General features: G+C 45.5%; 3 protein-coding genes across 19 annotated transcripts in view; 1 reads left to right on the top strand and 2 right to left on the bottom strand.

The window, feature by feature from the left end:
- Positions 1 to 7,375, bottom strand: part of Iqck (IQ motif containing K) — a 117,648-nt gene extending 110,273 nt beyond the window's left edge. For 10 of the 13 annotated variants that reach the window (XR_010064577.1, XR_010064593.1, XR_005499407.2 and 7 more), the window contains exon 1: positions 7,166 to 7,352. Coding sequence is in view for 8 of the 13 variants with exons in the window: in XM_006230149.5 (XP_006230211.1) it covers positions 7,166 to 7,352 (187 nt within the window). In the remaining 5 variants the exon portion in view is untranslated. Of the gene's footprint in view, positions 1 to 6,935; positions 7,070 to 7,165 lie in introns of those variants that run through there. The other 3 variants (NM_001401714.1, XM_063283469.1, XM_039101167.2) reach the window with 3 other exon arrangements.
- Positions 7,376 to 7,442: 67 nt separating this feature from the next.
- Knop1 (lysine-rich nucleolar protein 1) lies at positions 7,443 to 26,295 on the top strand. 3 transcript variants are annotated; one of them, NM_001399775.1, is made up of 5 exons: positions 7,443 to 7,504; positions 9,667 to 10,601; positions 12,289 to 12,357; positions 14,515 to 14,592; positions 22,443 to 26,295. In NM_001399775.1, exons 2-5 carry the CDS (start codon positions 9,669 to 9,671, stop codon positions 22,752 to 22,754), a joined length of 1,392 nt encoding a protein of 463 aa, NP_001386704.1. In that variant the 5' UTR covers positions 7,443 to 7,504; positions 9,667 to 9,668; the 3' UTR covers positions 22,755 to 26,295. The 3 variants fall into 3 exon arrangements, with proteins under 3 accessions (NP_001386704.1, NP_001386705.1, XP_038943709.1); XM_039087781.2 differs by lacking the exon at positions 7,443 to 7,504 and adding an exon at positions 7,516 to 8,850; NM_001399776.1 differs by lacking the exon at positions 14,515 to 14,592.
- Positions 26,296 to 27,031: 736 nt separating this feature from the next.
- Vps35l (VPS35 endosomal protein sorting factor like) overlaps positions 27,032 to 27,636 on the bottom strand; it is a 103,446-nt gene continuing 102,841 nt past the window's right edge. For 2 of the 3 annotated variants that reach the window (NM_001399656.1, NM_001017463.2), the window contains one exon: positions 27,032 to 27,329. In NM_001399656.1, the coding sequence (NP_001386585.1) occupies positions 27,231 to 27,329 (99 nt within the window). In that variant the 3' untranslated portion in view covers positions 27,032 to 27,230. The remainder of the gene's footprint in view (positions 27,330 to 27,636) is intronic. The other variant, XM_017589391.3, reaches the window with a different exon arrangement.

Raw genomic sequence — 27,636 nt, 5'->3', positions numbered from 1 at the left:
GAATTGAACTCAGGACCTTTGGAAGAGCAGTCAGTGCTCTTAACTACTGAACCATCTCTCCAGCTCCCCAATATTTCCTTCTTACTAACAATCCCGCAAAAAGAATATTTATAAATGTCATTACTCAGGAGGTATATTTGTAGAATTAATTCTTAAATGTGGAATTGTTCTGTCAAAGAAAAAACTGCTAAATTTCCATACATTAGGTTTCCAATGGGACCTAGAGAGATGGCTCAGTGGGTGTTTCACTTGCCATACAGGAGTGGGGACTGGAGTGTGGATTCCCAGAATCCATGTAAAAGATGGGTGGCTGTGTAGTCTGCTTGTAGGTCCAGCTCATTGTATGTAGAGACCAGGGATCTAGCAAGTGGAGCGAGTTGGCTGGTGAGATTAGCAGAAACAGGGAGCGCAGGCTCCTGCCTCAATACATAAGGATAAGAATGATGGAGGAAGCCGCCTGAGGTCAACTATGGCCAATAAAGACATGCACATACATGTGCATTATGCCACCCCCAGTCCTCACACACCAATGTGCATCCACATACATATGTGCACACAGACATACACATCCATACCATACAAACACACAAGAAAAGTTTTCAATAATATATATGTCTAATAGTGAGACTGTTTCTCTATTGGTATAATTATCGTACCCTTACTTAAAATGGGCTTTTATGTGCATTTTCTTTCCATTATAATTTTCAATAAAATCTTTCATCTAGGTTTGAGAGACATGACATAAACTCCTCTATTTGACCACAAAAGATAAACAGCTGAGATGATTATGTCCAGGTATGGGAAAATACCTCAGCTTCAGGACACTGATGTGTTGACTACCCGAAGTCTCTATGATGTTTAAGAAATCTGGCATCTTGGGAGTCTCCTGTGAAGCCTGTGAGCTGCAACGACTGGGCTGGCAAGAGATGCCCACTGGTGCAATAAGTCACACCACTGCCTGGAAGAGGCTGATTTCATTCTGGTTGGTTTAAGGCCCACTCTACAATACAGAACTCTCTCTGATACTGTTAACTGGACCAAGAACCCTTTGGCTGGGTAGGTCATAGGCCATAGGAGAGAAATTATTGTTAACTAAAATTGCCCCTAATATTATCTTTATACCCACAGATTAGTGTAGCTCTCAGCCCCCCCCCCCCGCCCCGCCGATGGCAATTAATATGGAGACTCACAATCGGCCAACCTTCAGATAATAAGAGATTGTAATTTTCTGGGTCCTAAGTGGGACAGCTATATGACGCCCTCTCCAATGGCTCTGGGCTCACTGCGGACTATAAGAGCCAGAGGTAGTGGAGAATTACGCTAAACAGTACTTTCTGGACATGAACCCTCAGTGGCTGTGACTGCATTCACAAGACCTACATAAGATCAAGCCAGTCAAACTTTGAGCAAGGATTGGGGAGGGACTCACACAGTCACACTCCTAGCTGAGCAGCTATAAGCAACTGATGGCTACTGGGGGAGGAAGAGTGAGGGTTTTTTGTTTTTTGTTTTTTGTTTTTTGTTTTTTTCCGTGTGTAGTCCCTGGGAGGCTGCCCATGTTGCAGTGGATGGTCCTAACTCCATGTACACACTGGTACTACGAAGTGGACTCAGTGGATTTAAAATCACAATACATGCAGTTAGGAGGGCAAAGTGGTCAGGAAGGGTACAGATGTGGGAGGTGAGGTAGATCAACACATATGTGTATTCACGTATGTAAATCTCAATATTTAAAAAAATCTGGTATGTTTAAGAATCATCAATTTCACTGTGTGGGACAATCTACATAGATCTCGGGCTGGTGCTGGTAAACTGAAAGGCACAAGAGAATTTAAGTAACATAGAGAAAGTGAATTCGGGGCTGGAGATTCAGCTTAGTGGTTAAAAGTACTGGCTATTCTTTGCAGAGGCCCTGGGTTCTGTTCCCAGCACCCACGTGGCACCTCACAACTGTCTTCAACTCCAGTTCCAGGGAATCTGACACTCTTTCTGGCCTCCAAAGGCACTAGGGACTCAAAAGGACACACACACACACACACACACACACACACACACACACACACTTGTATACACATATGTGCAAGCTGTGGGTGTGAGTGCATACATGCATGTGCGTGTGTTTGGAATTCAGAGGTGTCAAGTGTCCTCCTCAATTGTTTATTTAGTGAGACAGGGTCTTTGCTGAACCTGGAATGTACTAATTGTGCTAGGTTTTCTGGCCATCGACCTCCAGAGATCCTCCTATATCCAATTTCCTATCATGGGAGCTGGGGAATCAAACCTAATCTAGGCTTTTCTCATGCTTGCACTGCAAAAACTTTATTAAGCCATTTCCTCATCCCCACGAATTGAACTGAATTTTGTTTGTTGTTGTTGATGATGATGTTTTTTGGAGTAGGGTCTCACTGTATGCCTGACTAGCCTTGAACTCACTTTACAGACAGGTTGGTCTAGAACTCATAAAGCTCTGTCTCTGCCTCCCAAGTGCTCCCATTACAGGTGTGTGCCATCATGGCCCATGAATTCTTTAGGGCCATGAATTAGGTGGGCTTCCCACATTTTCATTCACTGATTTTTTTTTTCTTTCCTTCATGCTAGGCATCAGACCTGATCTTTTAAATTCTAAGCAAGTAAGTAGTCTACCCCCAAGCTACTCAATTAAAATTTTAAGTGCTTTAAGAAAATTGCCTGTTTTCTCTGACCTGTTACTGTAAGTGCTTAAGAAAATTGGGTGTGCTGTTCATGAAGCTTATAATGTTTCTATTACCCAAGAGTTTAACTCAGATTCACTGATTAGAGGAACTTAATGTTATATGTGTACAGAATGAACCTTAGTCTAAGAACAACTGGGGCTGACAGCAGAGGAAGCCCAGAGTGAACAAAGTCATGTAGGAGTGTGTGCTATTTATGCAGGCAGAATACCAGATCCTCAGACCCAGGGAGTAAATGACAAAGCCTTCTCCCTACGAGGGAAGATTGGAGGGAAATGGCAGATTCTTCCCCTGTGCTCAGCGTGGTTGTTGATAATGCGTCATTCTTCCACTAGATGTTCACAGCTTGAAGACTGTCTCCCTACAGGGAGTGCTCCTACTGAGACTGTTAAACCTCTTCTTGATTTGGCTCTATACCATAGACTTTGGCTCCTTGTTTATCTGTAAGAACCTCTCCTCTGTGTTCAACTTTATAAACATGCTGAGCTTCTGGAAGCTAAGGTTTCTGCAGCAGAGAGCCCAGAATGTCCTACCTCTGTCTTTTCTTCAATCCCTCATTGTTCCAGTCAGGTCCAAGTGAAGGTCATGCAGGAACATGGTAGGAATGGATATCATTTTATATAGCATTCAAGGGGTGCTGAATGAATTTAGGGTTCATGGCAATGGAGGCAGTTAAGATAAACTGTACTTATGGACTGGGTATCTATCTGAATAAAAAGTGGTGCATTCCCTGAGGTGGAAGGTTAAGCCAGTGGTGTTTAATACTGAGTCATGTGTGACCCAATATGGAAGTTTCCAGCATCAGTAGATACTTGTGACTGAGACAGGGGAACTATCACCTAGGGAAGTAGGGTGGAGGCTACTCTACTCTGGGTTGAAAAGGCAGTGGGTATGGAAGTGGTGTGAAAGAGGTACTGTGTACCTTCAAGAAGCCTGACTTAACGAACAAAGAAAAGGTGGAAGATGGACTCAAAATCGGGCTGTCTCCTGTGATCACAGATCAGGGTGTGTGAAGAGAAAAGCTAGCAGAGATGTGAAATATGGCAACATGGAGAGGAGGAAGTGATAGACTGAGTCCTGAGAATAACAAGACCAAAGCCCAGAGAGAGCACTGGGCCATGAGTAGCAAGACATGCCTTCCTGTGTTTATGGATCGAGTGCGTGTTGGTGTTTTTTGTTTGCAGACAGGGTCTAACTATGTTGGCCTGGCTGGCTTGGGGCTTGCTCTGTAGACCAGGATGGCCTCAGACTTACACAGATCACCTTCCAAGTACTGAGAGGTTAAAGATATGTGTTAAATGTGTGTTGGTATAAAGAAGTTGGATTTCTTGCCCACTCCCAACTGCGGGCATCTTCTCAGTAAATGTGTCCTGTGCTAAGTGGCAGGACTATTTATTTGGGCTGAAACTCGGACCAGTAGATGTGGGAGGTGAGAGAAGATGTTGATGAACATTGATTGATGAGCAGACCCCAGAGCTGGTTGATGTCATTTTCCCTGGCTTGCTCAGTTGGTCTGCTAGAGGAAGAAGAATTCATTCAGAGTTGACCCATGCTGGGATCTGATCAGTGGATGAAGGACCTACTTTCTAACAACATCAGGGCTCCTGAGCTGGAGAGTGATTAATTGATGAGCCAAGGACAGCAAGAGGAGATTGATAGCAGTAATCACAGCAGTGTGAAACTAGGAAACAAGGAGCCTCTAATGTTTAAAACCATTAACATCGCAAACCACTCTACGATTTAATTAGAAGGACTGGAAGGAAGTTTATTATTAATACTGATACAAACAATGTTGAGGATACAAAGGCTTTGGTCGTTGCTAAAATGTCCTTCATCATGAAGAACATCTATAAATAAGTTATCGGATAGGCAGGCAGGTACACACACAGCAGCAGCATGAACCAGGGAGGAGAAAGGAGTTAAGTTAGACACTTACTGATGCTATGCCTTGCTTTCATGAAATTGAGTTTCTGTCAGGCCTACTGGCTGTGATAATTTTTTAATAGTTTTTTCCTAATAGAGTGTAATAACTTCAGGGATAAAATTACCAGAAAGCATATACACTTTTTTTTTCTCCCTGCCCTTTTTCTTGCCTCTTTGGAGAGAGTCTATGTAGCCCAGGATGGCCTCAAACTCTGGGTCTTCCAGCGTCGGCTCCTCACGTGCCAGGCTTAAAGATGTACATTATACACCCAGCATCATACTTTCTCTGAGAAGCTGAACATACTTCCTACAGGCTTACTGTACAAACCTATGCTTCTAGGTGTAAGAATTAGATTATTCATTCTTCCAGTTAGCTTCAGCTGTCAACTTGACACAGACCAGAGTTATCCAAGGGAATCCCGACTGGTGGACTGCTTCAAACCTACTGGCCTGTGTGGGCATCTCGGTGGGTGTTTTCTTGACTGTTCATTGATGTGGGCAGTACAAGCACTGGGAAGGTGGTCCTGGGTTATGTAAGAAAAACTGGCTTAGTAAGAGCCAGGGGAGCCAGCCAGTAAGTAGTATTTCTTTCATGGTGGCTACTCCAGGTTCTTTCTCTGAGTCCCTGTGTTGGTGTTCCTCAACTGTAGACTAGAACCTGTGAACTGAAATAAATCCTTTCCTCCCCATGGTGCCTTTGGTCAGTGTTTCATCACAGCAACAGAAGAATAACTAGGAGAGTCATCTAGGTCGACATTGCGGTAGCCTTGTATAAACATTCAGTCAGTCACCCTTACCTCATTGCTCAACAGCTATTATTTTGTAAACAAGTGGCATCAATTCTCTTGCTTTTCAGAGAGCACCAAAACTCCCTGTCCTTGCTTTTACCCACACATGACACACCCCACAGAAACTGACTCCACAACAGAAGACAAGTTTTTTTATCAATATTTATGACCATGTCTTGAGTCTTTCAAAATCCAGAGCATCTTCTCAGACATTCTCATTTGGTTCCCACTATAGCCTTGTGAGGTAGGAATTATCCCCCACAAAGAGCACCTTCTCCAAAACTACTTGTGATATTGCCAACTTGATTAAGCAGCACCACTGCTGCGAGCTGGGGGTCCTGAACTGAATAAAAATGAATTGAGCCCCAGAAACCATCTCTCTCTGCTTCCTAGTTGTGGACCAGGAGCTCCCACTGGGATGATGTACTATACCCTCAAACTGTGAGCCAACATAAGGCCCTGAGTTGCTTTTGTCAGATACTTTTCACAGCAGTGAGAAAAGTATCAAACTGTACAATGAACTGTACTATGAAGCTCTAGTGGCTTGGAAAAATGAATTCTCTGGTTAAAAGACAGTAAATATATATACATCCAAATATTGCTGTAAATTAGTTCCTCAGGTAAGAACCCTGAGGGTGGAACTTACAAGAACATCAGGATGAAACCTGTCCTCCAAAGCAAATGTTGCAGTGAAGAAGGAAAGCAAGCCCTGTGGTGTAGGAGTATTAACTTACTCTACTCTCTCCTTCCTCTGAACTCTCCATTTCTTCCAAGTCACCTCTCTTCCCTTAGTACTTAGTACACTGGCAAATTCACTGTTTCCATTCATTAAACTTTTACTGTTTCATAAAGTAGCTGTATATTTGCTATTTAAATTTATCAAAATTAAGTGAAATAAGATATTTGTTTCTTCGACTCTGCTAGTCCCAAATCACAACCTAAACATATTTAACACCACAGGTTATTATTGATTCTATTTAGTGCTGTATTGGAAAGCTAATGCAACAAGAATGAAAATCTTCCAGTAGTTGAAATCCAGGCTGAGGCAGGATTCTGAGCTTGCGACCAGTCTGCAGTCCACAAAAACAAGAGAGGAAAAGGGAGAAGGAACAGACAGCTGGACGTATTATGAATAAATCTGTGTCTCTGACTTTGAGAGCTGAAGGCTTTGGAATGAAGGACTAAACTCTTCCTGTAACCAAGGATCTGTGACTACGTGGTTCTACCTCCTAACACCACGACATAGGTACCATTGTTATGCCCACTGTAAGACTATTACAAGACCCTATGAGCAAGGTTCAAGGACTACAAAGGAACAAGTGATCTAGCCAGGGTTTGTCGGAACCTAGAAAGGCTTGGGGGCAAGAAGATATCAAAATCTACTTGTCCACACCAAAATACTTCCTGAGTGGTCCTACACTGGAATTACCGGAGCCTATCTACAGAGTTCATTTATTCCCTGATTCCTCTCGGACGATCTGCGGGCAGTCCCGGTCTCTACCCTGAAGCTCACCGCGAAGCTCCACACCACGCAACACTCTGACTCGGTTTCCTTCTGCAGGCCTGTTGTCTGTGGTCACACCGAAATCCAAGACACACACCAGCCTGTTTCTCCACGTGTGGGTCGAAGGCTCGGCTAGTGCACCGGCTCGCGTCACCCGCCTGGCGCACAGAGGCTAGGAACGCGCGTTCCCGCAGATCCCGCCCGCGTCCCGCCGGGTCCGGCCAGCCGCGGCCGCCTACCCTCGCAGATCTGCTCCCACAGGTTCTTCCCCGGAGGCTCGGCGACCTGCGCGGGTAACACGAGAACTTCGGGGGACCCAGGCGACCCTGCGAGCCCGGGCATTCGTGTAGTGACCGGCGAGTCCGCAGCGCCTCCCGTCTCCTCACGCAGCACGCTGAGGCTGGATGCTTGTCTAGGCACGGCCATGGACGCCGTTTCTACAGCAACCCAGGGCGCCGCGAAGCTGCGACCCGGAAGGAGAACGATTTCGAGGGGGCGGGCCAGAAATTCGAAGCTGACTTCCGGGTCGCGGCTGCGCGGGTGCTCACGTGGGGATGCTTGGCCTGCTAATAGACCAGGTGAGTGCGGGTGTCTGGTGCGGGCCGGGAGAAGGGCCTACATGCTGGGGGAGAGGAAAAAGCAAACATCAGTCACCCCAAACTCGCCCGCAGCCCTCGGTTTCTCTCCAAGCCTTCCCGCCTTGGAGTAGGCCTAGGGATAATCCTGGCTAGGAAGCAGCCTGCGGTTGGTGAGGACAGGACACGTTCCTCTGGGCTCGAGTCCGTGTTTTGCACCTTGCTGGCTTTGAGACCTAGTAAATTAACGTCTTTGAGGGCTGTGAGGTTTATTGGTCACACTAACCCTATCCGTGGCTACCGCGAGATTTTAAAAGTGTCTTAACACCGGGCATAGTGGCCCACGTCTATTACCCCGGCACGCGAGATGCTGAGGCAGGAGGAACACGCGCTGCAGACCACCCGGGCCGTGTAGTAAAACTCTGTCTCAAAAACAAACCCTTTTTGAAAAAAGCATGTGTTTGCAGGTGATGTAGGTTTGGTTCCATTTCTCAGTTACAGGGATGGAAAAGAGGATGTTGGTGTTGGCTGAGTGGCAGAGCCAAGAAGTGGGTTAAGCTGACGCCTAGGACATTTTTGTCCGGGTTATTTCTCTCGATCACTGTCCCCAATCCTGTAGAATCTTGGACTTACTTGGCACTATCCTCTCAGGACTTGTATCTTTCTCCCCTTTGTGAGTCCCCTTTCTCTGTCCTCTAAAAGTCAGTCTGTCTTGAGGTCCAGTCGGTTTCCTAATGACCGTCCCTTATATCATCCATGTTGGCCAGAGTCAGTCCCTTGCCTCAGACCATTATGTACACCTACCTGTTCGGTGAGTTTGACCAAGGCAGCTGGTTTCATCCGGCTGCCCAACCACACTCCACTTCTGCCTCAAGGGTTGACTCTACTATCCTATTGGTCAAGCTGGAAAACCATTGTTCAAACATTTTCTTGGCAACTTGATACTAATGGTATGTCATCTTGACACAAGCTAGAGTTATTTGGGAAGAGGAACTCCAGTTGAAAAAAAATGCCCCAATAAAATTGGTCTATAGGCATGTCTGTGGGGGCATTTTCTTGATTAATGATTGGTGGGGGAGGGCTCAGGACTCTCCTATGTGCTCCTGAAGCAAGCTGTGAATGGACTTGAACTGTATAACTCAAGCCTGCCAGGAGTAAGCTGAATCCTTTGTGGAAAATGTTAGCTCTGAAGCCAAGGAGGGGTGCAAGACAGAGAAGCTCCTGGACTCCTAATTTCCACCTCTTCCCTTCGAAGCCTCCCATTTTTTGTCTCTAGTCCAAGGAGTAACAAAGCTGTACTGGTGACCGTAGTGAAGGCCATATATCGGATCCCCAGCCACTTGTCTGTCGTAAGTACTTCTGTTCTCCTGAGGAGAGCTAGGTAATGAAGGCTTCCATGTGTAATTGCCACTTACTACTGCCCAGCACTCACTTTGAAATTGAAGACAGTACTTGGAACTGTCTTGTAGACAGAGGCAGCCCAACTCGTGTACCTTCTGATTCAACCTTTGTATGGAAGATAAAACTAGAATCCAGAGAAGCCAAGGGTATAAAACAAAGGAAGAATATACTGGTGTTTCCATTTTTCCCGTGTTTGGAGTACTGGCTGGGGCTTGTCTCACCTTGCCACGTTGTTTAGGTAGCTTGGGATGGTAAAGGTTGGGGAACAGGGCGTTCCTTTCTAGACCTAGAGCAGGAGCACTATGAGGAAGGGGTTGACCATTCACTGTGCCATGTATTGGATCTGGTGGAAGTCTGCTTGCAGTTTCTGCTTCATCTGGTTAAAAAGAAAGTCTCAATTGCAGCTGCTACTTGCAGTGATGGCTTGGGGAGGTGCTTGGTGGATATATGTTGAATTTAGATCTGGAGGTTTCAGGGAGATGGTGGACAAGGAATCAGATGCTCAAAGCCTTTTCTCTAGTGTCTCTTGTACCTCTTTGAGGATGGATGTGTTCTTTCCTCCTAGAAAAGGAAACTGGCATTCCCAGAGGTAGGCTGAGTGAGGACTTTGGGTTGAATATAGGGCCATCTGCATTTACACTTCCTGCCATTTAACCGTCTTTCCTCGTGCTCCCAAGGAATGGGAGCTGTTTTCCCTTTCTTTGGGACCACAGGCTGGGACTGGGTAGAATGATAAACTGCATTATTTCTGGTTTTCTTTTCAGTAATGGTCAACAAGACTCAGAAAGAAGACCTGGGCCCACGGCTCCCAGAGAAGAAGAAAAAGAAGAAGAAGAAAAAGAAGGTGGCAAATGTCTCAGAACCAGAGACTCAGTACTCAGTCTTAAACAATAATGATTACTTCATAGATGTTTCTCCTCCAAGGGCTACATCCCCTTTTAACAATGTGGGTGAGGTGCAGGTCCCTGAGATGTCACTGGGCAAGAGAAAGAAGAAAAAAAAGTCCTGTAGCACACACTTGGATGAGTACCTGGGCAAGGATGAGCCTACATGGACAAGACAGATAAAGTCACCTAGCCCTAGAAGGCAGGTCCTTGAGCAGTCAGCAGAAGGCCTCATCAGAGAGAAGAAAAAGAAGAGGCGGAAGTCCTTATCAAAGGTTGCCTCCCAAGGCTCAGGGCTGAAGACTTCCCCAGACTCCAAGCATGCCAAGGAGGTAAGCAAAGCTGGTAGGAAGCCTAAAAAGCACAGGAAGGAGAAGAAGCTTCCGGACATGGAAGCTTTTCCTCCCCAGGACTCTTGGATCCCTGAGGCTGGGGATGCTTTGCACTCATGCTTAGAGGGGGCAGAGGCCGAAGAGCAGGCGGCCTTGGGGCACAAAAGGAAGCAGGGGAGCCCCAGAGATCACAGCATGAAAAAGAAGAAGAAGAAAAAGACTCATCAGGAGGGAGACATCCTCCCGGTCAACTCCAAGATCTCCATGGAGAACAGCTTGAAGAAAGGGAGTAAGAAGTCAGTCAGAAGTGAAGCGTTGGATTTCATCCCGATAGACAGCCTGAAGGCCCCTGGGAAGAAGAAAGTGAAATCCAAAAAAAAGGTGGAGCAGCCAGTTGGTGAAGGGCTGGCTGTGAAAAGGAAGAAAAAGAAGAGGAGAAAAGAGAGCGGAGTAAAGGAAGACCCCTGGCAGGAGGAAAAAGAGGCAGGTTTCATTGGAGTCTGGGGGTGAGATTGCCATATGGGCGCCCATATACATGTCAGTAGGGCACTTAAGCATTTAGCTGACAGAAACCCAGCATCCTCGTGCTTGGTTTGCATGCGTGCATGCGTGCATGTGTGCATGTGTGCATTGGTATGTACTGGAAAAGGATAGGGGAGTCACCTGTTTTTTAGTAACCTGGATCAAGAGGTACCTGTAGTGTCACCAGCAATGCAGGTGTCCTTCACTGTCCATAAATGGGGATCAGTTTTTTATGTAAATGTCTTGTGGCATGTTCTTTCCACTTGCTGTTTACCTCCCAGGAGCCTGTAGCTGTCAGCTATAGGCTGTCATGTTGCTTCTAGCTCAGGAGATCCCCAAGTATATTAGGAGATGTCAGTGAGTCCTTTCCCAAAGCCCATGTCTTGGCAGCCCAAGAAATGACCATCTGCAATGGGAGCAAGATCTGGCTCCTCCAGCTCTGTGCCAGCCGTGGCCCTGTGGCCTTCACGAGGTGGTGATGGGCATTTTCTGAGGTATGCCTGTGAGATATAGGGCCGTTGGGAAGATGTTGCTGGCCTGCATCTACGTCCCCAGACATGGCTGGGATGATGGGTGGCTCTGTGTTGGGGCCTGAAGGGTGGTTGTGGTTGCTGGCATTCTCCCAGCTTTGTTCTCATGCATTAGGCTCTTTCATCACCCATAGCTCAAGTGTGAAAATCAGAACAGTTTGAAGGCAACTGTTCTCAAGTTTCATGATGTGGGGCTTTGGTAGACTTTGGTCAATCAGCTGGCAAGCCAACTCTTTATTCAGAAAGGCAGAGCTAGGGAGATGATTCGGTGGGTAGGAGTGCTTGCTCTATAAGCATTGGGACCAGAGTTCAAATCCCCAGTAGTCACCTAAAAAGCTGTGCATGGCAGTATGTGCCTGTTACTTCAGCATTGGTGGGGAGAGACAGATAGGATTCCTTTGAGAGACCCCATTTTGAGGCAATGAAGAAGAGAGTGATAGAGGAAGACACTACTTGCTTCCACCCATGTGCATGTAAAACATAAATTCAGGGTAAGATGAACCTGGAGGTTTAAAGCCAGCTCCCATTCAATTTTAGGACCTCTCTCTCCCAGGAGGTCAGGGAAAGGTATCCCCTCTATTACGCATCTTCAGACAGCCCACACAGGCCAGACCAGAGGTAATGGTTTAAGGACAGGTAAGGAAAGCTCCCCCACCTATCATTGTGCATACATGTATGACATGGGCAAAGCACAGCATGCTAAAGAAAATGCAAAAGCTGTGGGCACTTGTCATTCATGACGGACCAGGGACTCATTGCCCCTGGCCTGCAGTTAGAGGGTATCCTGAGTACCTGGATAAAATGGTTGGGGACACGAGTCAGGGGACCTGGATTCAAGTTGGCACTGTCACTGAGCTACAGAGTGACCTGGTTGGTTCCCTTTACCTCTCTGAGCCTCAGCTTCTTTGTGTCATCTGGTTTAGTGCCATCATTTGCTAGGGAGATGCACAAAAGGGAAAGTGGGCAGGGTTTTGTTGCCTCAGGTTCTGTCTTGACAGAAACTAGTGCTGCCTGCTCTCTGGATCTTTCTTGGACCATATGACCTTACTCAGCTGACTGCTGGAACTAGAGCTGTTCATGGCTTGCCTGAGCTAATTAACATCTTGCTGCCTTTGCAGGAGTCAGACACAGACTTGGAGGTGGTACTGGAAAAAAAAGGCAATATGGATGAGGCCTGCATAGATCAGGTATGACCCAGCCTGTCTCGTGTCCTCCCTTGTCACCCCCTAGATACCCTCACCACCCATCAGGCCACAAATTCCTGGACTCGGGGATTGGGGTCTCCAAAAGTGTCTTGTCTAATTCCATGGCACACCTCTAGGGGCAGGTAAACTCAGCCCACCTGCACCCCTGGCCAGGGGACCCCAAAGCTGCTGTGCCTTTTTCTGAGGATCCTGATAGGCCCTCAGGAAAATGGGGACCTGTGATCCTTAGCTAGAACAGGTAAACGTGCCCAGCCATGCCCCTGGGGTGTCTCCACCAGTTCAGGAGCTTGAGAGAGGTCTTGCAGACTAGTGTCAAGTTTGTCACGTGCATGTCCCTATGTGGGATCTAGACTTTGTGGAACTGGGGTGTTTTTATGTTCCTTTATCCCAGGGCCTGGCAAGACTGAGGAGCTGTGAGGACCTGGTGTTAGTCCATGCTTTGCTGGCTGCTGACCCTCCTCTGAGTCAGCATGGGTCTCTACAGGAGCTCATTTATAACTGGAGAAAGGCAGGGAGTGTTGGAAGGATTTGTGTTGCCCAGATAGATGACACCTGGTCCCCATGGTGCCTGCTGAAGCAGCACTGTGATAGAGAGGGACAACCCTGCCTCATAGGGCCTCATCTCTACCTTAGGAGTAAAGTTCAGAGGTGAGGGGGGCCACCCAGAAGAGATGGTGATGTGCCAGACCCACTGTGGAGCTGTGGGTGTGAGGGAACAAACTTGGAGGAGGGTGACACATACATGGCCAAGGGAAGCACCAGGGAGAGTCAGGTCGTGCTGGGGTCTCTCGAGGGTGGGCCGCAGGACCACGGGCCTTCAGGGGTCCTAACCTCCATGCAGGGCCAGGAGTGCTCTGCTCAGTAGGCCAAGGCCAATAATGCTGTAGTGGCCAGGACACCAAGCAGAGGGGCCAGCCATGGGGCCTCAGCTCTCCTGGGGCCTATCCCTTACCTGGGGTCTCCTTAGCCCCTTAGGACACAGTCAAAGGTTGAGCAGCCCTAGCCACCCATCACTGTGTGCACAGTTCTTGGACTTTGTGGTTCTCTGCCTACTAAATGTCTATGCAGTTTATTACAGGGTGGCCATGCGTCTCCTCTTTCCCATAAATACTGGAAGGTGGTTGTGTATAAAATGGGAGGGTAACATGTCTGAGAAGAAAATACCCAGAATCCTCCTGGCCATTGTTATAAATGAGCTCCTCCTGAGTGCTTCCAGCTCCTTGCACTGTGTGTGGCTGAGATGGAAGTCAGGCAGCGTGTGTAGTCAGTCCTCACTGCTGATGTGGTGAACCCTCGCCTGTTCCCCTCATCTCTGCTTTTCTACAGCAGCCACTATAGATTTGTGTTTTAAAACTGTATGAAAAGTGCCCTCATCTCAAAGTTCTTGTCAGGTAAAGGGGAATAAAGGGGGGCCTAAATCTTTGAGACGGAAGGAAGCAAGCAAGCAAGCTAAAGCCCTGGAAGCTTCTGTAGTCCAGTGTGGGCTGCTGGTGTGCCAGCAGAGCCCCTGAGCGGGCCTGGCAGATGTGCGCCCACCGTGCTCTGCTGCAGGCACTTCTGCTGCTCCCCAGCTCAGGCTCCAATTTCTGCGGTGACTGATGCAGTAATCAGAAAGGGGTGAATTTTGCAGGGCTGCACGGCCTGTTTAGCAGCATTGCTGGATTCCAGCTTGTGTCTGCCTTGTTTCTAGAAAGCAGTGCTACAGTGTGCACTGCACAAGAGAGGGCCTCAGCATTTCAGTTGGCCAAGTTCCCACACACATCACTGTTACAGGATGTTTTGGTAAAGGTGGATCATCCTCTGGTACAGGAAAATCTCTTCTCAAGAAATTGTGCCGGGGATGGGGATTTGGCTCAGTGGTAGAGCGCTTGCCTAGCAAGTGCAAGGCCCTGGGTTCGGTTCCCAGCTCTGAAAAAAAGAAAAGAAAAAAAAGAAAGAAAGAAAAGAAATTGTGCCTATGACTACTGTTCAGGCCAGGTACCTGAACCTATTAACCACAATGTCCTGTGCTCTGTAGCAGAGTGAAGCTCTGGGTCTTCAGCCCCACCTTTATAGCATTAAGATCAGTAGAGAACAGGTCTCATCGGCCTCTTCATTTTATTTAGTTGCTTATTTACTGATTCATTTGTCCTTGCATAGGTGAGACGGAAGGCCTTACAAGAAGAGATTGATCGTGAGTCTGGCAAGACAGAGGTTTCAGAACCCAAAAAATGGACGGTGGGTTTGTTGTGGTGGGCTTGACATCCAGAATCTAAGGTGCCCAACTGGCTAGGCACAGAATTGGTCGAGCCAGCTTCCCTTCTTCTGAAGGGCTGCTAGGGGGCTGGCCATTGTTGTGGACAATAGGGTGACCTGCAGTCTAACGACAAGGGGCTCTGTGTAGCTGTGGGAAGTACCCATGGAAAACTGTTAGGAGCATGTAGGAGGAGTGGGAGTTGGGGCTAGACCTCTTAAGACACCCTTTGGAAACATCCAGACCCTATCTGAGAAGGTAGGAGGAAATGGTATGAGGGCCATGGACTTGGCCACATACGTTTTATGGCAGCCATAGCACTGTGCCTTCAGCAGCTTCAAACCTTAGTCCCTAGCTGACCTACCTGGGCTGGCTGTGCTGTGTGCGGAGGTATACAGGACTCTCATCAGATTCATAGTACCTGAAAGGGGTGGGTGTTGGGATGGTATGCTATATTAGATGATTAGAAGTAAAGCTTCTCAGGACAGATGACACTTAAGACCCTGAATATGGTGGTACCAATCCTCAGCAGACAGGGCAGTGGCAAATGCAGGACCCAAAAGTGGGAGTAGACTCAGATCCCTTGTAAAAGTCAGACTGAAGATAGGGTATCAGGAGCAAGCTAACTTAAGTAACGATGCCACCAAAGCTTGATAAACAAGTTAGTTAAGTGAAGTTACAGGAGTATAGATTACTTAGAAGAGCATAGATAACAGAAGGGCAGCTGCATTACCAAAAGCCTGCCACACCATGTATGACAGCTCATGAAGGCTAGAGCTCTGGAGCATTCTACATGACTTGCAGGCAGTTCAATAGATCTGTTGTCCTTATTGCTTATGGAACATTGAGGAGGGAGGGGCCTTAGGAACCTGCTAAGTTTCAGGGACTGCCTAAGACTTAGTGAGTTGTTTACTTCCTAGGTCTTAATAGGCTTCCCTCTCAGAATGAGCTACTTAAAATCAGAGGATCAGTATACAACACAGGCTATATAGGAGGATCTCTGGAGGCTTGTGGCCAGCCAAGGATAGGCAGTAGAAATCAATAGGGATCTTTTCTTTTTTTTTTTTTTTTTTTTTTGGTTATCAGTTATTTTTTTTATTAACTGGAGTATTTCTTATTTACATTTCGAGTGTTATTCCCTTTCCCGGTTTCCGGGCCAACATCCCCCTAACCCTTCTGCTCCCCTTCTTTATGGGTGTTCCCCTCCCCCCCGTCCCCATCCTCCCCCATTGCCGCCCTCCCCACAACAATCAGGTTCACTGGGGGTTCACTCTTAGCAGGACCAAGGGCTTCCCCTTCCACTGGTGATCGTACTAGGATATTCATTGCTACCTATGAGGTCAGAGTCCAGGGTCAGTCCATGTATAGTCTTTAGGTAGTGGCTTAGTCCCTGAAAGCTCTGGTTGCATGGCCTTGTTGTTCATATGGGGTCTCGAGCCCCTTCAAGCTCTTCCAGGTCTTTCTCGGATTCCTTCAACGGGGGTCGTGTTCTCAGTTCAGTGGTTTGCTGCTGGCATTCGCCTCTGTATTTGCTGTATTCTGGCTGTGTCTCTCAGGAGAGATCTACATCCAGCTCCTGTTGGCCTGCACTTCTTTGCTTCATCCATCTTGTCAAATTGGGTGACTATATGTATGGGCCACATGTGGGGCAGGCTCTGAATGGGTGTTCCTTCTGTCTCTGTTTTAATCTTTGCCTCTCTATTCCCTGCTAAGGGTATTATTGTTCCCCTTTTAAAGAAGGAGTGAAGCATTCACATTTTGATCATCTGTCTTGAGTTTCATGTGTTCTAGGCATCTAGGGTAATTCAAGCATTTGGGCTAATAGCCACTTATCAATGAGTGCATACCATGTGTGTTTTTCTGTGATTGGGTTACCTCACTCAGGATGATATTTTCCAGTTCCAACCATTTGCCTATGAATTTCATAAAGTCATTGTTTTTGATAGCTGAGTAATATTCCATTGTGTAGATGTACCACATTTTCTGTATCCATTCCTCTGTTGAAGGGCATCTGGGATCTTTCCAGCTTCTGGCTATTATAAATAAGGCTGCTATGAACATAGTGGAGCATGTGTCTTTTTTATATGTTGGGGCATCTTTTGGGTATATGCCCAAGAGAGGTATAGCTGGGTCCTCAGGTAGTTCAATGTCCAATTTTCTGAGGAACCTCCAGACTGATTTCCAGAATGGTTGTACCAGTCTGCAATCCCACCAACAATGGAGGAGTGTTCCTCTTTCTCCACATCCTCTCCAGCATCTGCTGTCACCTGAGTTTTTGATCTTAGCCATTCTCACTGGTGTGAGGTGAAATCTCAGGGTTGTTTTGATTTGCATTTCCCTTATGACTATAGATGTTGAACATTTCTTTAGGTGTTTCTTAGCCATTCGGCATTCCTCAGCTGTGAATTCTTTGTTTAGCTCTGAACCCCATTTTTTAATAGAGTTGTCTCCCTGCGGTCTAACTTCTTGAGTTCTTTGTTTATTTTGGATATAAGCCCTATATCTGTTGTAGGATTGGTAAAGATCTTTTCCCAATCTGTTGGTTGCTGTTTTGTCCTAACAACAGTGTCCTTTGCCTTATAGAAGCTTTGCAGTTTTATGAGATCCCATTTGTTGATTCTTGATCTTAGAGCATAAGCCATTGGTGTTTTGTTCAGGAAATTTTTTCCAGTGCCCATGTGTTCGAGATGCTTCCCTAGTTTTTCTTCTATTAGTTTGAGTGTATCTGGTTTGATGTGGAGGTCCTTGATCCACTTGGACTTAAAGCTTTGTACAGGGTGATAAGCATTCTTCTACATGTTGACCTCCAGTTGAACCAGCACCATTTCCTGAAAATGCTATCTTTTTTCCATTGGATGGTTTGGCTCCTTTGTCAAAAATCAAGTGACCATAGGTGTGTGGGTTCATTTCTGGGTCTTCAATTCTATTCCATTGGTCTATCTGTCTGTCTGTGTACCAATACCATGCAGTTTTTATCACTATTGCTCTGTAATACTGCTTGAGTTCAGGGATAGTGATTTCCCCTGAAGTCCTTTTATTGCTGAGGATAGTTTTAGCTATCCTGGGTTTTTTGTTATTCCAGATAAATTTGCAAATTGTTCTGTCTAACTCTTTGAAGAATTGGATTGGTATTTTAATGGGGATTGCATTGCATCTGTAGATCGCTTTTGGTAAAATGGCCATTTTTACTATATTAATCCTGCCAATCCATGAACATGGGAGATCTTTCCATCTTCTGAGATCTTCTTCAATTTCTTTCTTCAGAGTCTTGAAGTTCTTATTGTACAGATCTTTTACTTGCTTGGTTAAAGTCACACCAAGGTACTTTATATTATTTGGGACTATTATGAAGGGTGATGTTTCCCTAATTTCTTTCTCGGCTTGTTTCTCTTTTGTGTAGAAGAAGGCTACTGATTTATTTGAGTTAATTTTATACCCAGCCACTTTGCTGAAGTTGTTTATCAGCTTTAGTAGTTCTCTGGTGGAACTTTTGGGATCACTTAAATATACTATCATATCATCTGCAAATAGTGATATTTTGACTTCTTCTTTTCTGATCTGTAGCCCCTTGACCTCCTTTGGTTGTCTGATTGCTCTGGCTAGAACTTCAAGAACTATATTGAATAAATAGGGAGAGATTGGGCAGCCTTGTCTAGTCCCTGAATTTAGTGGGATTGCTTCAAGTTTCTCTCCATTTAGTTTAATGTTAGCAACTGGTTTGCTGTATATGGCTTTTACTATGCTTAGGTATGGGCCTTGAATTCCTATTCTTTCCAGGACTTTTATCATGAAGGGGTGTTGAGTTTTGTCAAATGCTTTCTCAGCATCTAATGCAATGATCATGTGGTTTTGTTCTTTCAGTTTGTTTATATAATGGATCACGTTGATAGTTTTCCGTATATTAAACCATCCCTGCATGCCTGGGATGATGCCTACTTGATCATGGTGGATGATTGTTTTGATGTGCTCTTGGATTCAGTTTGCTAGAATTTTTTCAGAGCTGGGGACCGAACCCAGGGCCTTGCACTCGCTAGGCAAGCGCTCTACCGCTGAGCTAAATCCCCAACAGTTTGCTAGAATTTTATTGAGTATTTTTGCGTCGATATTCATAAGGGAAATTGGTCTGAAGTTCTCTTTCTTTGTTGGGTCTTTGTGTGGTTTAGGTATAAGAGTAATTGTGGCTTCATAGAAGGAATTCGGTAGTGCTCCATCTGTTTCAATTTTGTGGAATAGTTTGGATAATATTGGTATGAGGTCTTCTATGAAGGTCTGGTAGAATTTGCACAAAACCCGTCTGGACCTGAGCTCTTTTTGGCTGGGAGACCTTTAATAGCTGCTTCTATTTCCTTAGGAGTTATGGGTTTGTTTAAGTGGTTTATCTGTTCCTGATTTAACTTCGGTACCTGGTATCTGTCTAGGAAATTGTCCATTTCCTGCAGATTTTCAAGTTTTGTTGAATGTAGGCTTTTGTAGTAAGATCTGATGATTTTTTTTCAATTTCCTCTGAATCTGTAGTTATGTCTCCCTTTTCATTTCTGATTTTGTTAATTTGGACACACTCTCTGTGTCCTCTCGTTAGTCTGGCTAAGGGTTTATCTATCTTGTTGATTTTCTCAAAGAACCAACTTTTGGTTCTGTTGATTCTTTCTAAGGTCCTTTTTGTTTCTACTTGGTTGATTTCAGCTCTGAGTTTGATTATTTCCTGCCTTCTACTCCTCCTGGGTGTATTTGCTTCTTTTTGTTCTAGAGCATTTAGGTGTGCTGTCAAGCTGCTGACATATGCTCTTTCCTGTTTCTTTCTGCAGGCACTCAGAGCTATGAGTTTTCCTCTTAGCACAGCTTTCATTGTGTCCCATAAGTTTGGGTATGTTGTACCTTCATTTTCATTAAATTCTAAGAAGTCTTAAATTTCTTTCTTTATTTCTTCTTTGACCAGGTTATCGTTGAGTAGAGCATTATTCAACTTCCACGTATATGTGGGCGTTCTTCCCTTATTGTTATTGAAGACCAGCTTTGGGCCGTGGTGGTCTGATAGGATGCATGGGATTATTTCTATCTTTCTGTACCTGTTGAGGCCCGTTTTTTGACCAATTATATGGTCAATTTTGGAGAAAGTACCATGAGGAGCTGAGAAGAAGGTATATCCTTTTGCTTTAGGATAGAATGTTCTATAAATATCTGTTAAGTCCATTTGGTTCATGACTTCTCTTAGTCTGTCTACATCTCTGTTTAATTTCTGTTTCCATGATCTGTCCATTGATGAGAGTGGGGTGTTGAAATTTCCTACTATTTTTGTGTGAGGTTCAATGTGTGTTTTGAGCTTTAGTAAGGTTTCTTTTACGTATGTAGGTGCCCTTGTATTTGGGGCATAGATATTAAGGATTGAGAGTTTATCTTGGTGGATTTTTCCTTTGATGAATATGAAGTGTCCTTCCTTATCTTTTTTTGATGACTTTTAGTTGAAAATTGATTTTATCTGATATTAGAATGGCTACTCCAGCTTGCTTCTTCCGACCATTTGCTTGGAAAGTTGTTTTCCAGCCTTTCACTCTGAGGTAGTGTCTGTCTTTGTCTCTGAGGTGTGTTTCCTGTAGGCAGCAGAATGCAGGGTCCTCATTGCGTATCCAGTTTGTTAATCTATGTCTTTTTATTGGGGAGTTGAGACCATTGATGTTTAGAGATATTAAGGAATAGTGATTATTGCTTCCTGTTATATTCATATTTGGATGTGAGGTTATGTTTGTGTCCTTTTCTTCTCTTTGTTTTGTTGCCAAGACAATTAGTTTCTTGCTTTTTCTAGGGTGTAGCTTGCCACCTTATGTTGGGCTTTACCATTTATTATCCTTTGTAGCGCTGGATTTGCAGAAAGATATTGTGTAAATTTGGTTTTGTCATGGAATATCTTGGTTTCTCCATCTATGTTAATTGAGAGTTTTGCAGGATACAGTAACCTGGGCTGGCATTTGTGTTCTCTTAGGGTCTGTATGACATCTGTCCAGGATCTTCTGGCTTTCATAGTCTCTGGCCAAAAGTCTGGTGTGATTTTGATAGGTCTGCCTTTATATGTTACTTGACCTTTTTCCCTTACTGCTTTTAATATTCTTTATTTTGTGCATTCGGTGTTTTGACTATTATGTGACGGGAGGTGTTTCTTTTCTGGTCCAATCTATTTGGAGTTCTGTAGGCTTCTTGTATGCCTATGGGTATCTCTTTTTTTAGGTTAGGGAAGTTTTCTTCTATGATTTTGTTGAAGATATTTACTTGTCCTTTGAGCTGGGAGTCTTCACTCTCTTCTATACCTATTATCCTTAGGTTTGATCTTCTCATTGAATCCTGGATTTCCTGTATGTTTTGGACCAGTAGCTTTTTCCGCTTTACATTATCTTTGACAGTTGAGTCGATGATTTCTATGGAATCTTTTGCTCCTGAGATTCTCTCTTCTATCTCTTGTATTCTGTTGGTGATGTTTGTATCTACGGCTCCTTGTCTCTTCCTTTGGTTTTCTATATCCAGGGTTATCTCCCTTTGTGCTTTCTTTATTGCCTCTATTTCCATTTTTAATTCCTTCACCTGTTCGATTGTGTTTTCCTGGAATTCTTTCAGGGATTTTTGTGATTCCTCTCTGTAGGCTTCTACTTGTTTATTTATGTTTTCCTGCATTTCTCTAAGGGAGTTCTTTATGTCTTTCTTGAAGTCCTCCAGCATCATGATCAAATATGATTTTGAATCTAGATCTTGCTTTTCTGGTGTGTTTGGATATTCCGTGTTTGCTTTGGTGGGAGAATTGGGCTCCGATGATGCCATGTAGTCTTGGTTTCTGTTGCTTGGGTTCCTGCGCTTGCCTCTCGCCATCACATTATCTCTAGTGTTACTTTGTTCTGCTATTTCTAACAGTGGCTAGACTGTCCTATAAACCTGTGTGTCAGGAGTGCTGTAGACCTGTTTTCCTGTTTTCTTTCAGCCAGTTATGGGGACAGAGTGTTCTGCTTTCGGGCGTGTAGTTTTTCCTATCTACAGGTCTTCAGCTGTTCCTGCGGGCCTGTGTCCTGAGTTCACCAGGCAGGTCGCTTGGAGCAGAAAAAGTTGGTCTTACCTGTGGTCCCGAGGCTCAAGTTTGCTCGTGGGGTGTTGCTTATGAGCTCTCCTCGGGGGCAGCAACCAGGAAGATCTGCACCGCCGTTTCCGGGAGCTTCCGTGCACCAGAGTCCCAGATGGCGTTTGATGTTTTCCTCTGGAGTCAGAGATGTGGGCAGAGTCTCTTCTGGTTTCCCAGGCGTGTCTGCCTCTCTGAAGGTTTAGGTCTCCCTCCCACAGGATTTGGGTGCAGAGAGCTGTTTATCTGGTCGGTCCCTTCAGGTTCCGAGGTGTCCAATAGGGATCTTTTCTTAAATAAGACACAAGGCAAGAACCAACCCCACAGGTTGTCCTTACTCCACATGTGCACATACATTGTGTATGAATACACATACACAAAACTGTGGAAAGGTTGAGGTGTGTTCCAAAGTCAAAGAAGTGGTTGTGTTTGTGTTTGTGGTGCTGTGGGTGATATATGAAGTGAGGTGGTATTGTTATCACCATGTGTTGGGAGAAAGTAGATCAGCTTGGTATGCAGAATTATTTGTTAGAAGCCAATGGTGGGCTCTCTGGAGTTGGGAATCATCTGACTTTATCACTCCCATTAAGCTCTAGGCCTCATTTCCTCACCTGTAACATGGGAATGAGTAGCCATAGCCCTGGGGTCTCATTAGGATGAATGAAACCGTTCGTTGTATGGCTAAGGCTGAGGGAAGTGTTGGTTTTCAAGTGCAATGACAGCCTTTTACTCTCCACTCAGGGAACCCAGTTTGGCCAGTGGGACACTGCGGGCTTTGAAAATGAAGAACAGAAACTAAAATTCCTGAAACTTATGGGCGGCTTTAAGCATCTATCCCCGTCATTCAACCGTCCTCCCAGCATGACTGTCAGGTCCAACATGGCCCTGGACAAGAAGTCTTCAGATACGCTCCAGCAGAGTCTGCAGCAGGACTACGACCGGGCCATGAGCTGGAAGTACAGCCGAGGGGCTGGCCTGGGCTTTAACTCTGAGGCCCGCAAGGTCTTCTACATTGACCGGAATGCCTCCAAGTCTATCAAGTTGCAAGATTAAATTTTATTGTCCTGTTCTTCAAGCTGCATTTCTTGCTCAGTTTTGCAGTTGGCTTGAACTAGTCATCTGCAGTTATTGAGGACCAGTATGAATTGTTAAAGCCTATTTTCTGTTAAACATTCCACCTCCTTGGGTGACAGTATTTTAATAGTAGCTAGCTGTTGTTGACATGTGAAGGGTCCTGACTAAAATGTTTTCCTTGCATTGATATACTTAAACCTAATTATGGAATGGGTGCTATTCTCAGCTCTATCAAGTTCAGGGATAAAGTAATAAAACGGCCCAGGGTCACCTTCCGTTAAGTGCCATGAAGAGTACATCACCCAGAGATCAGTGAAGAAAGCAAGTGTCATGCCATGACTTCCACGGGAACCAGCAAGTTTGTTTTCCTTCTCCCTCATCAGGAGGCAGGTGTGGTGCAGCAGGCAGCTGGCTGAGCTTCCCCTCTGCAGCCAACACACCTCTGAGCTGGCCTCTCTCCAGCTGCCGCCATCCTCCCATCTGACTGCTAAGCTTGGACCTGATGTTGCTGTGTTGGCTGGGTCTCAAACAAGGCATTTTGGACAGCAGGTGATCCTGCGTGTGGACCCATGACAGATTCTCGGCAGCATGTTCTGTCTTTTGTGTTCACTAGACCGAAGACCTCGTATACTTATGTGATGAAGTCAAATGTAGGAGTGAAGAAGATACTTCATCTGCTGCAGGCACCATACTCACCCCTACTAAAAATCACAGCAATCTTCATGGAGTTCCAGATACAGAGATCCACGTGGCATGATTTTCTCTTCCACCAGCTTTTGGCAGTCTGGTATCAAGGTTCAGATAAGGATATTTTCCTATGTCTTGGCCTGATCTCTCACGAACAGAAACACTGGCTGGGGCTGGGGGTGTGATGGAGGGAGTCAGGATGTTTCTCCTTCTGAACTACCATCAATGATGGTATCCTCACACTGCTAGGAAGATGAGAGGCAATTCCAGGCATTCCAGAGATAGGAGAAAACTCTTAACCAAAGAAACTTCTGGCAGTCCTTCAGGAAGCCTTTTATGGCTTCATTCAACTCTGTAGTTGTTCTGTATCAGCCTCCGGGGTAAGGAGATGCCCCTCAGGCCAGCCAAGGAGAGGGTGAGGTGTGCAGTACTGCCAAATGGGCAGCAGAGGTGATGCTGTGCCTGCGGAAACTGCCTCCACACCACCCTGTTCCCTGACCTGTAGACGTGGGCCATATTGCAAAGACCTGTTTAAGCCACTTTCCTGGGATGAACTTGGTCCTTCGTAAATTCTTCCTCAAGATTCAGAAAAGAAGACCACCTCTAGTCTCAGGTGGCAGAATTCTGCATTTGAGTCAATGTCTAGACAAATCTCCCCTGGCCTTGGTGAACCCTGGGAACCAGCTGGGTAACTCCAACAGTTCGTGTTCCCCAGAGGTCACACTCCAGTCTGAGCATACCTTTGCTCATCAGAAAGTTGCACATGGCCATGTGATAGATGGTTTCCCATCTTATGCCACATACACCTTGGAAACTTATCAAAGTGTGAGAGCCAGATCTTTTTCTTAGTGTTACACAGATTTCAGTGCTAAAGGACTTGATTTTGTAGCTTGGTACCTCAGCATAGACTTAGGTGTTCCATTTACTCACCCTTCTCTCTAAGTAAGAATTGAAGTTTGTAAGCAAAGACAGCCATAGGGTCCCCTCAAGAGTGAGTTCAGCCTTGTCTCTTGAGAGAAGCACTTAATGCCCGTGCTTCTGTTAACCAGGCTCCAGTCCTACCCCTTTTTCCATGTCTTGTACCTTCCCCAGAACCCTGCAAACTTCTGCCTGGTGTAGTCCTCTCCAAGGTACTGATCACCTGATCAGTGATCCAACACAGCCTTGAACTTGGCTGTTCTCTCAGGCATTTCTTACCAGCTTGGTGACACTCCGTAGCAATATCCTTCTCCAACAGTCAAATCTCATGGTTCCTTCCACTTTGTTCTTGAGCTGATTTCTGTGCTGTATCCACTGGGCCCCTGAGGCTACCTTGTACAATCATACTAACCTGTCAGAAGTCTCTCCTAATGAGAAGCAGTTGTCCCCTGCTCTTAGTACTACTTGGATCATGGCAGGCAGGACACATGGACACACTCAGCAGAAGGGGAATTAAAAATCACTGACCACATGATTTTTATTATTATTTTTTTTTTTTTTTTTTTTTTTACTTTTTTGGTTTTTCAAGACAGGGTTTCTTTGTGTACCCCTGAAGACCATGCTAGCCTTAAAACTCAGATCCACCCATCTCTGCCTCCGGAGTGCTGGGATTAAAGTTGTGCATCACCACTGCATGGCTTCAAGCCACCACTGACTATCAGATGAATTTGAAATAAGATCCTTGATTACCTGAGTAGGTTCTTCATAAAATTCCTTAACTGGTAGGTAGCAGAAGAGTTAGTGTAGAAGAGGCTTGGAAGACACCACAGTCACTGGGGAAGGAAAAGGCCACAAGCCAAGAACACAGGCAGCCTTCAGAAGCCATGCAGCATTTCTTTCCACCAAGTGCCCACAAAAGAACTTCGTCATGGCAACACCTTGACCTAGCCCAGAGAAGCCAGTGAGTTCTGACCAACAGCTGTCAGTAAGACCACAGGAAGTCACTGCTTGAAATTTGTTACAGCAACAAGGACCAGGAATGACTGACAGACAAGCATCCTGTTTTTCACTTCCTGAAAGTCTCTTCACACATCCTTCCCAACACCAACAGGTGCTGTTTGTGGAGGTGGATTCCGAGACTGGCCTGTCAGTAACACTTCTGGTCAGCAGATTATTTCAGGAGCCCTGTGCTGTGTGTGCCTAATGTGAGCTAAGCCGAGGTTAACACAGAAGCACTGGGAATTCTCTAGGTCAATGTAAAGCACTAATGCTATTCAACGTGGGCAGCTTTGAGGCAAGAGAATAACTTACAAAGAATTATTTGTGAATTTGCCAGTTATTTTTCTAAGAATTAACACCATAATGAAAGTGACATAAGATAATTATAGTGGAAAGTTTTGTGAAATAAAGGCCACTTGGGAGTATCTGAACAGCAGCATAGTGCATTCTGGGTTCTGGCATGTTTGTTCACAGCAGAGGAAAGGCATTCTTTAATACCTGGTTTTTGTTTTTGAGACTAGGGCTCATATATCCCAGATTAGCTTCAAACATGTAACTGGGGACCTTGAACAGATCCAATCCTGTCTCTACCTCCTAACTACTGGGATTATGGGTCTGTGTCATGGCACTGTTTTATATGGGGCCTTGTGTCTGCCAGGCAAGCATTCCACTAACTGAGCCATATCCTTAGCCTCAGCTATTCAGTTTTGGTTTTGTTTTTAAGAAATTTTATTCAGTTCCTTGGGCTGGAGGGTACTGTCTTCAGATTGGTCCCAAATGTATGTACAGCAATAACCTTGGTCTTAAACTAATAAAGACATGTACACATAAATATATATGACTTTAACTTCTTTCTGAGGTTAGTCATGTATTGTGTTTCAGAATGAAGATAAATAAAATCGATACCTAAAGCACAGAGTTTTTGAATGTGTGTGTTTTGCCCGGACTAGCTTCAAGCGACCCTGTCTCAGCTCCCCAAGTAGCTGGAACTTGAAATGTGTGCCACTAGGGCACCAGAAACACAGCTAAGCCAGAACTTGGATGTATTTTCACAGGCAATAGTAGGTTCCAGGTTGTGAATCAGTAGTCAGTGCAGCCCAAACAACCAAGGTCAGTCAAACTCACCGAGAAGCATAGCCCTGTGCCCAGCAGCGTGTAATCCGGATGTGCTTTCTAGGAGGCAGAAGTGATCAGCCAACAGTGGGAAGCACAGCTGATCTCTCAGGATAGTTACTTAGTCATAGGAAGGGCACTGCAGTCATCATAGGTTGACCTGGAACTCATGGCATCATCTGCCTTTCTCTGAAGTGCGGGGTTAACAGGTGAGCACCTCCATACCCCATTGATTACAGACATTTCTACTGTGTCTATAGGGAGACTCAGATGTGACCTCAGTTTCTCCTGTATTCTAAATCCAAATATGCTGCTTGTGGTTGGAAAAGAGCCAATGGGCAAGCTGACATTATTCCCCAAGGTGTTTTATAGGACACAGTCTCTAACCTAAGAGAGTGATGTGCAACCAGGGGTTGCTTTTCAGCAAATGGAAACACCCTTCAGAAAAGAAAGGCCTGCACCCTTGGCTGTTCCCCACTAGTGTGTACAGATCTTAGGAGCTGGAAACCAGAAGGCCTTACCAACACACACCAAGATGCTGCTATCTAAAGAACAAGACTGGGTTTTAATACTGTGTCAATTCCCCTTCCGTCAGAATAGACAAGAGAAGGCAAAAGCTTAAAACCAATCTGTATAAAAGTAAAAATAACAAAACCTCTAGATTCTAGGAAGAGTTGATGACAGCCAAGCAGGCATTCCAGGACGTGGCACTGGGCTCCCCCCTCAAAGGGCAAGTTCTCAAGTCCTGGTTTGCAGAGGGAGCCTCAGGGCCAGCTCAGACAGATGATTCATGTCAGGTTGTTTGCTTCGCTTCTTGATGTAGTCCAGAGTTTTCACCTAGAAAGAACAGCTCCAGCTTGGATTTGCCTTTGTGGCTCTGACCTGGGCTGGAGCCTCTTGTGAAGTGGCTCTAAGTGAGCTTGCCCTGCTTAGATGAAAACGGGGCATCTCCTCAGGGTATCATTAAATTCAGTCTTGGGGCCTGGGCACATGGCTCAGCTGGCAGAGTGCTTACATGCACAAAGCCCTGGGTTTTGTCCCCAGCAGCACTAAAGCTAGGTAAAGGCAGTGGATCCCAGGTTTAAGGATAGCCTGAGCTTGCTCCTGAGACTTATCTCAGAAGATTCAGACTTGGCTGTTGCCA

This window comes from Rattus norvegicus, chromosome 1 (genome assembly GCF_036323735.1).
Source record: "Rattus norvegicus strain BN/NHsdMcwi chromosome 1, GRCr8, whole genome shotgun sequence".
NCBI lineage: Eukaryota > Metazoa > Chordata > Mammalia > Rodentia > Muridae > Rattus > Rattus norvegicus.
The sequence above is the reverse complement of the archived record's forward strand: the minus strand, read 5'-3'. Positions and strand labels throughout refer to the sequence as shown.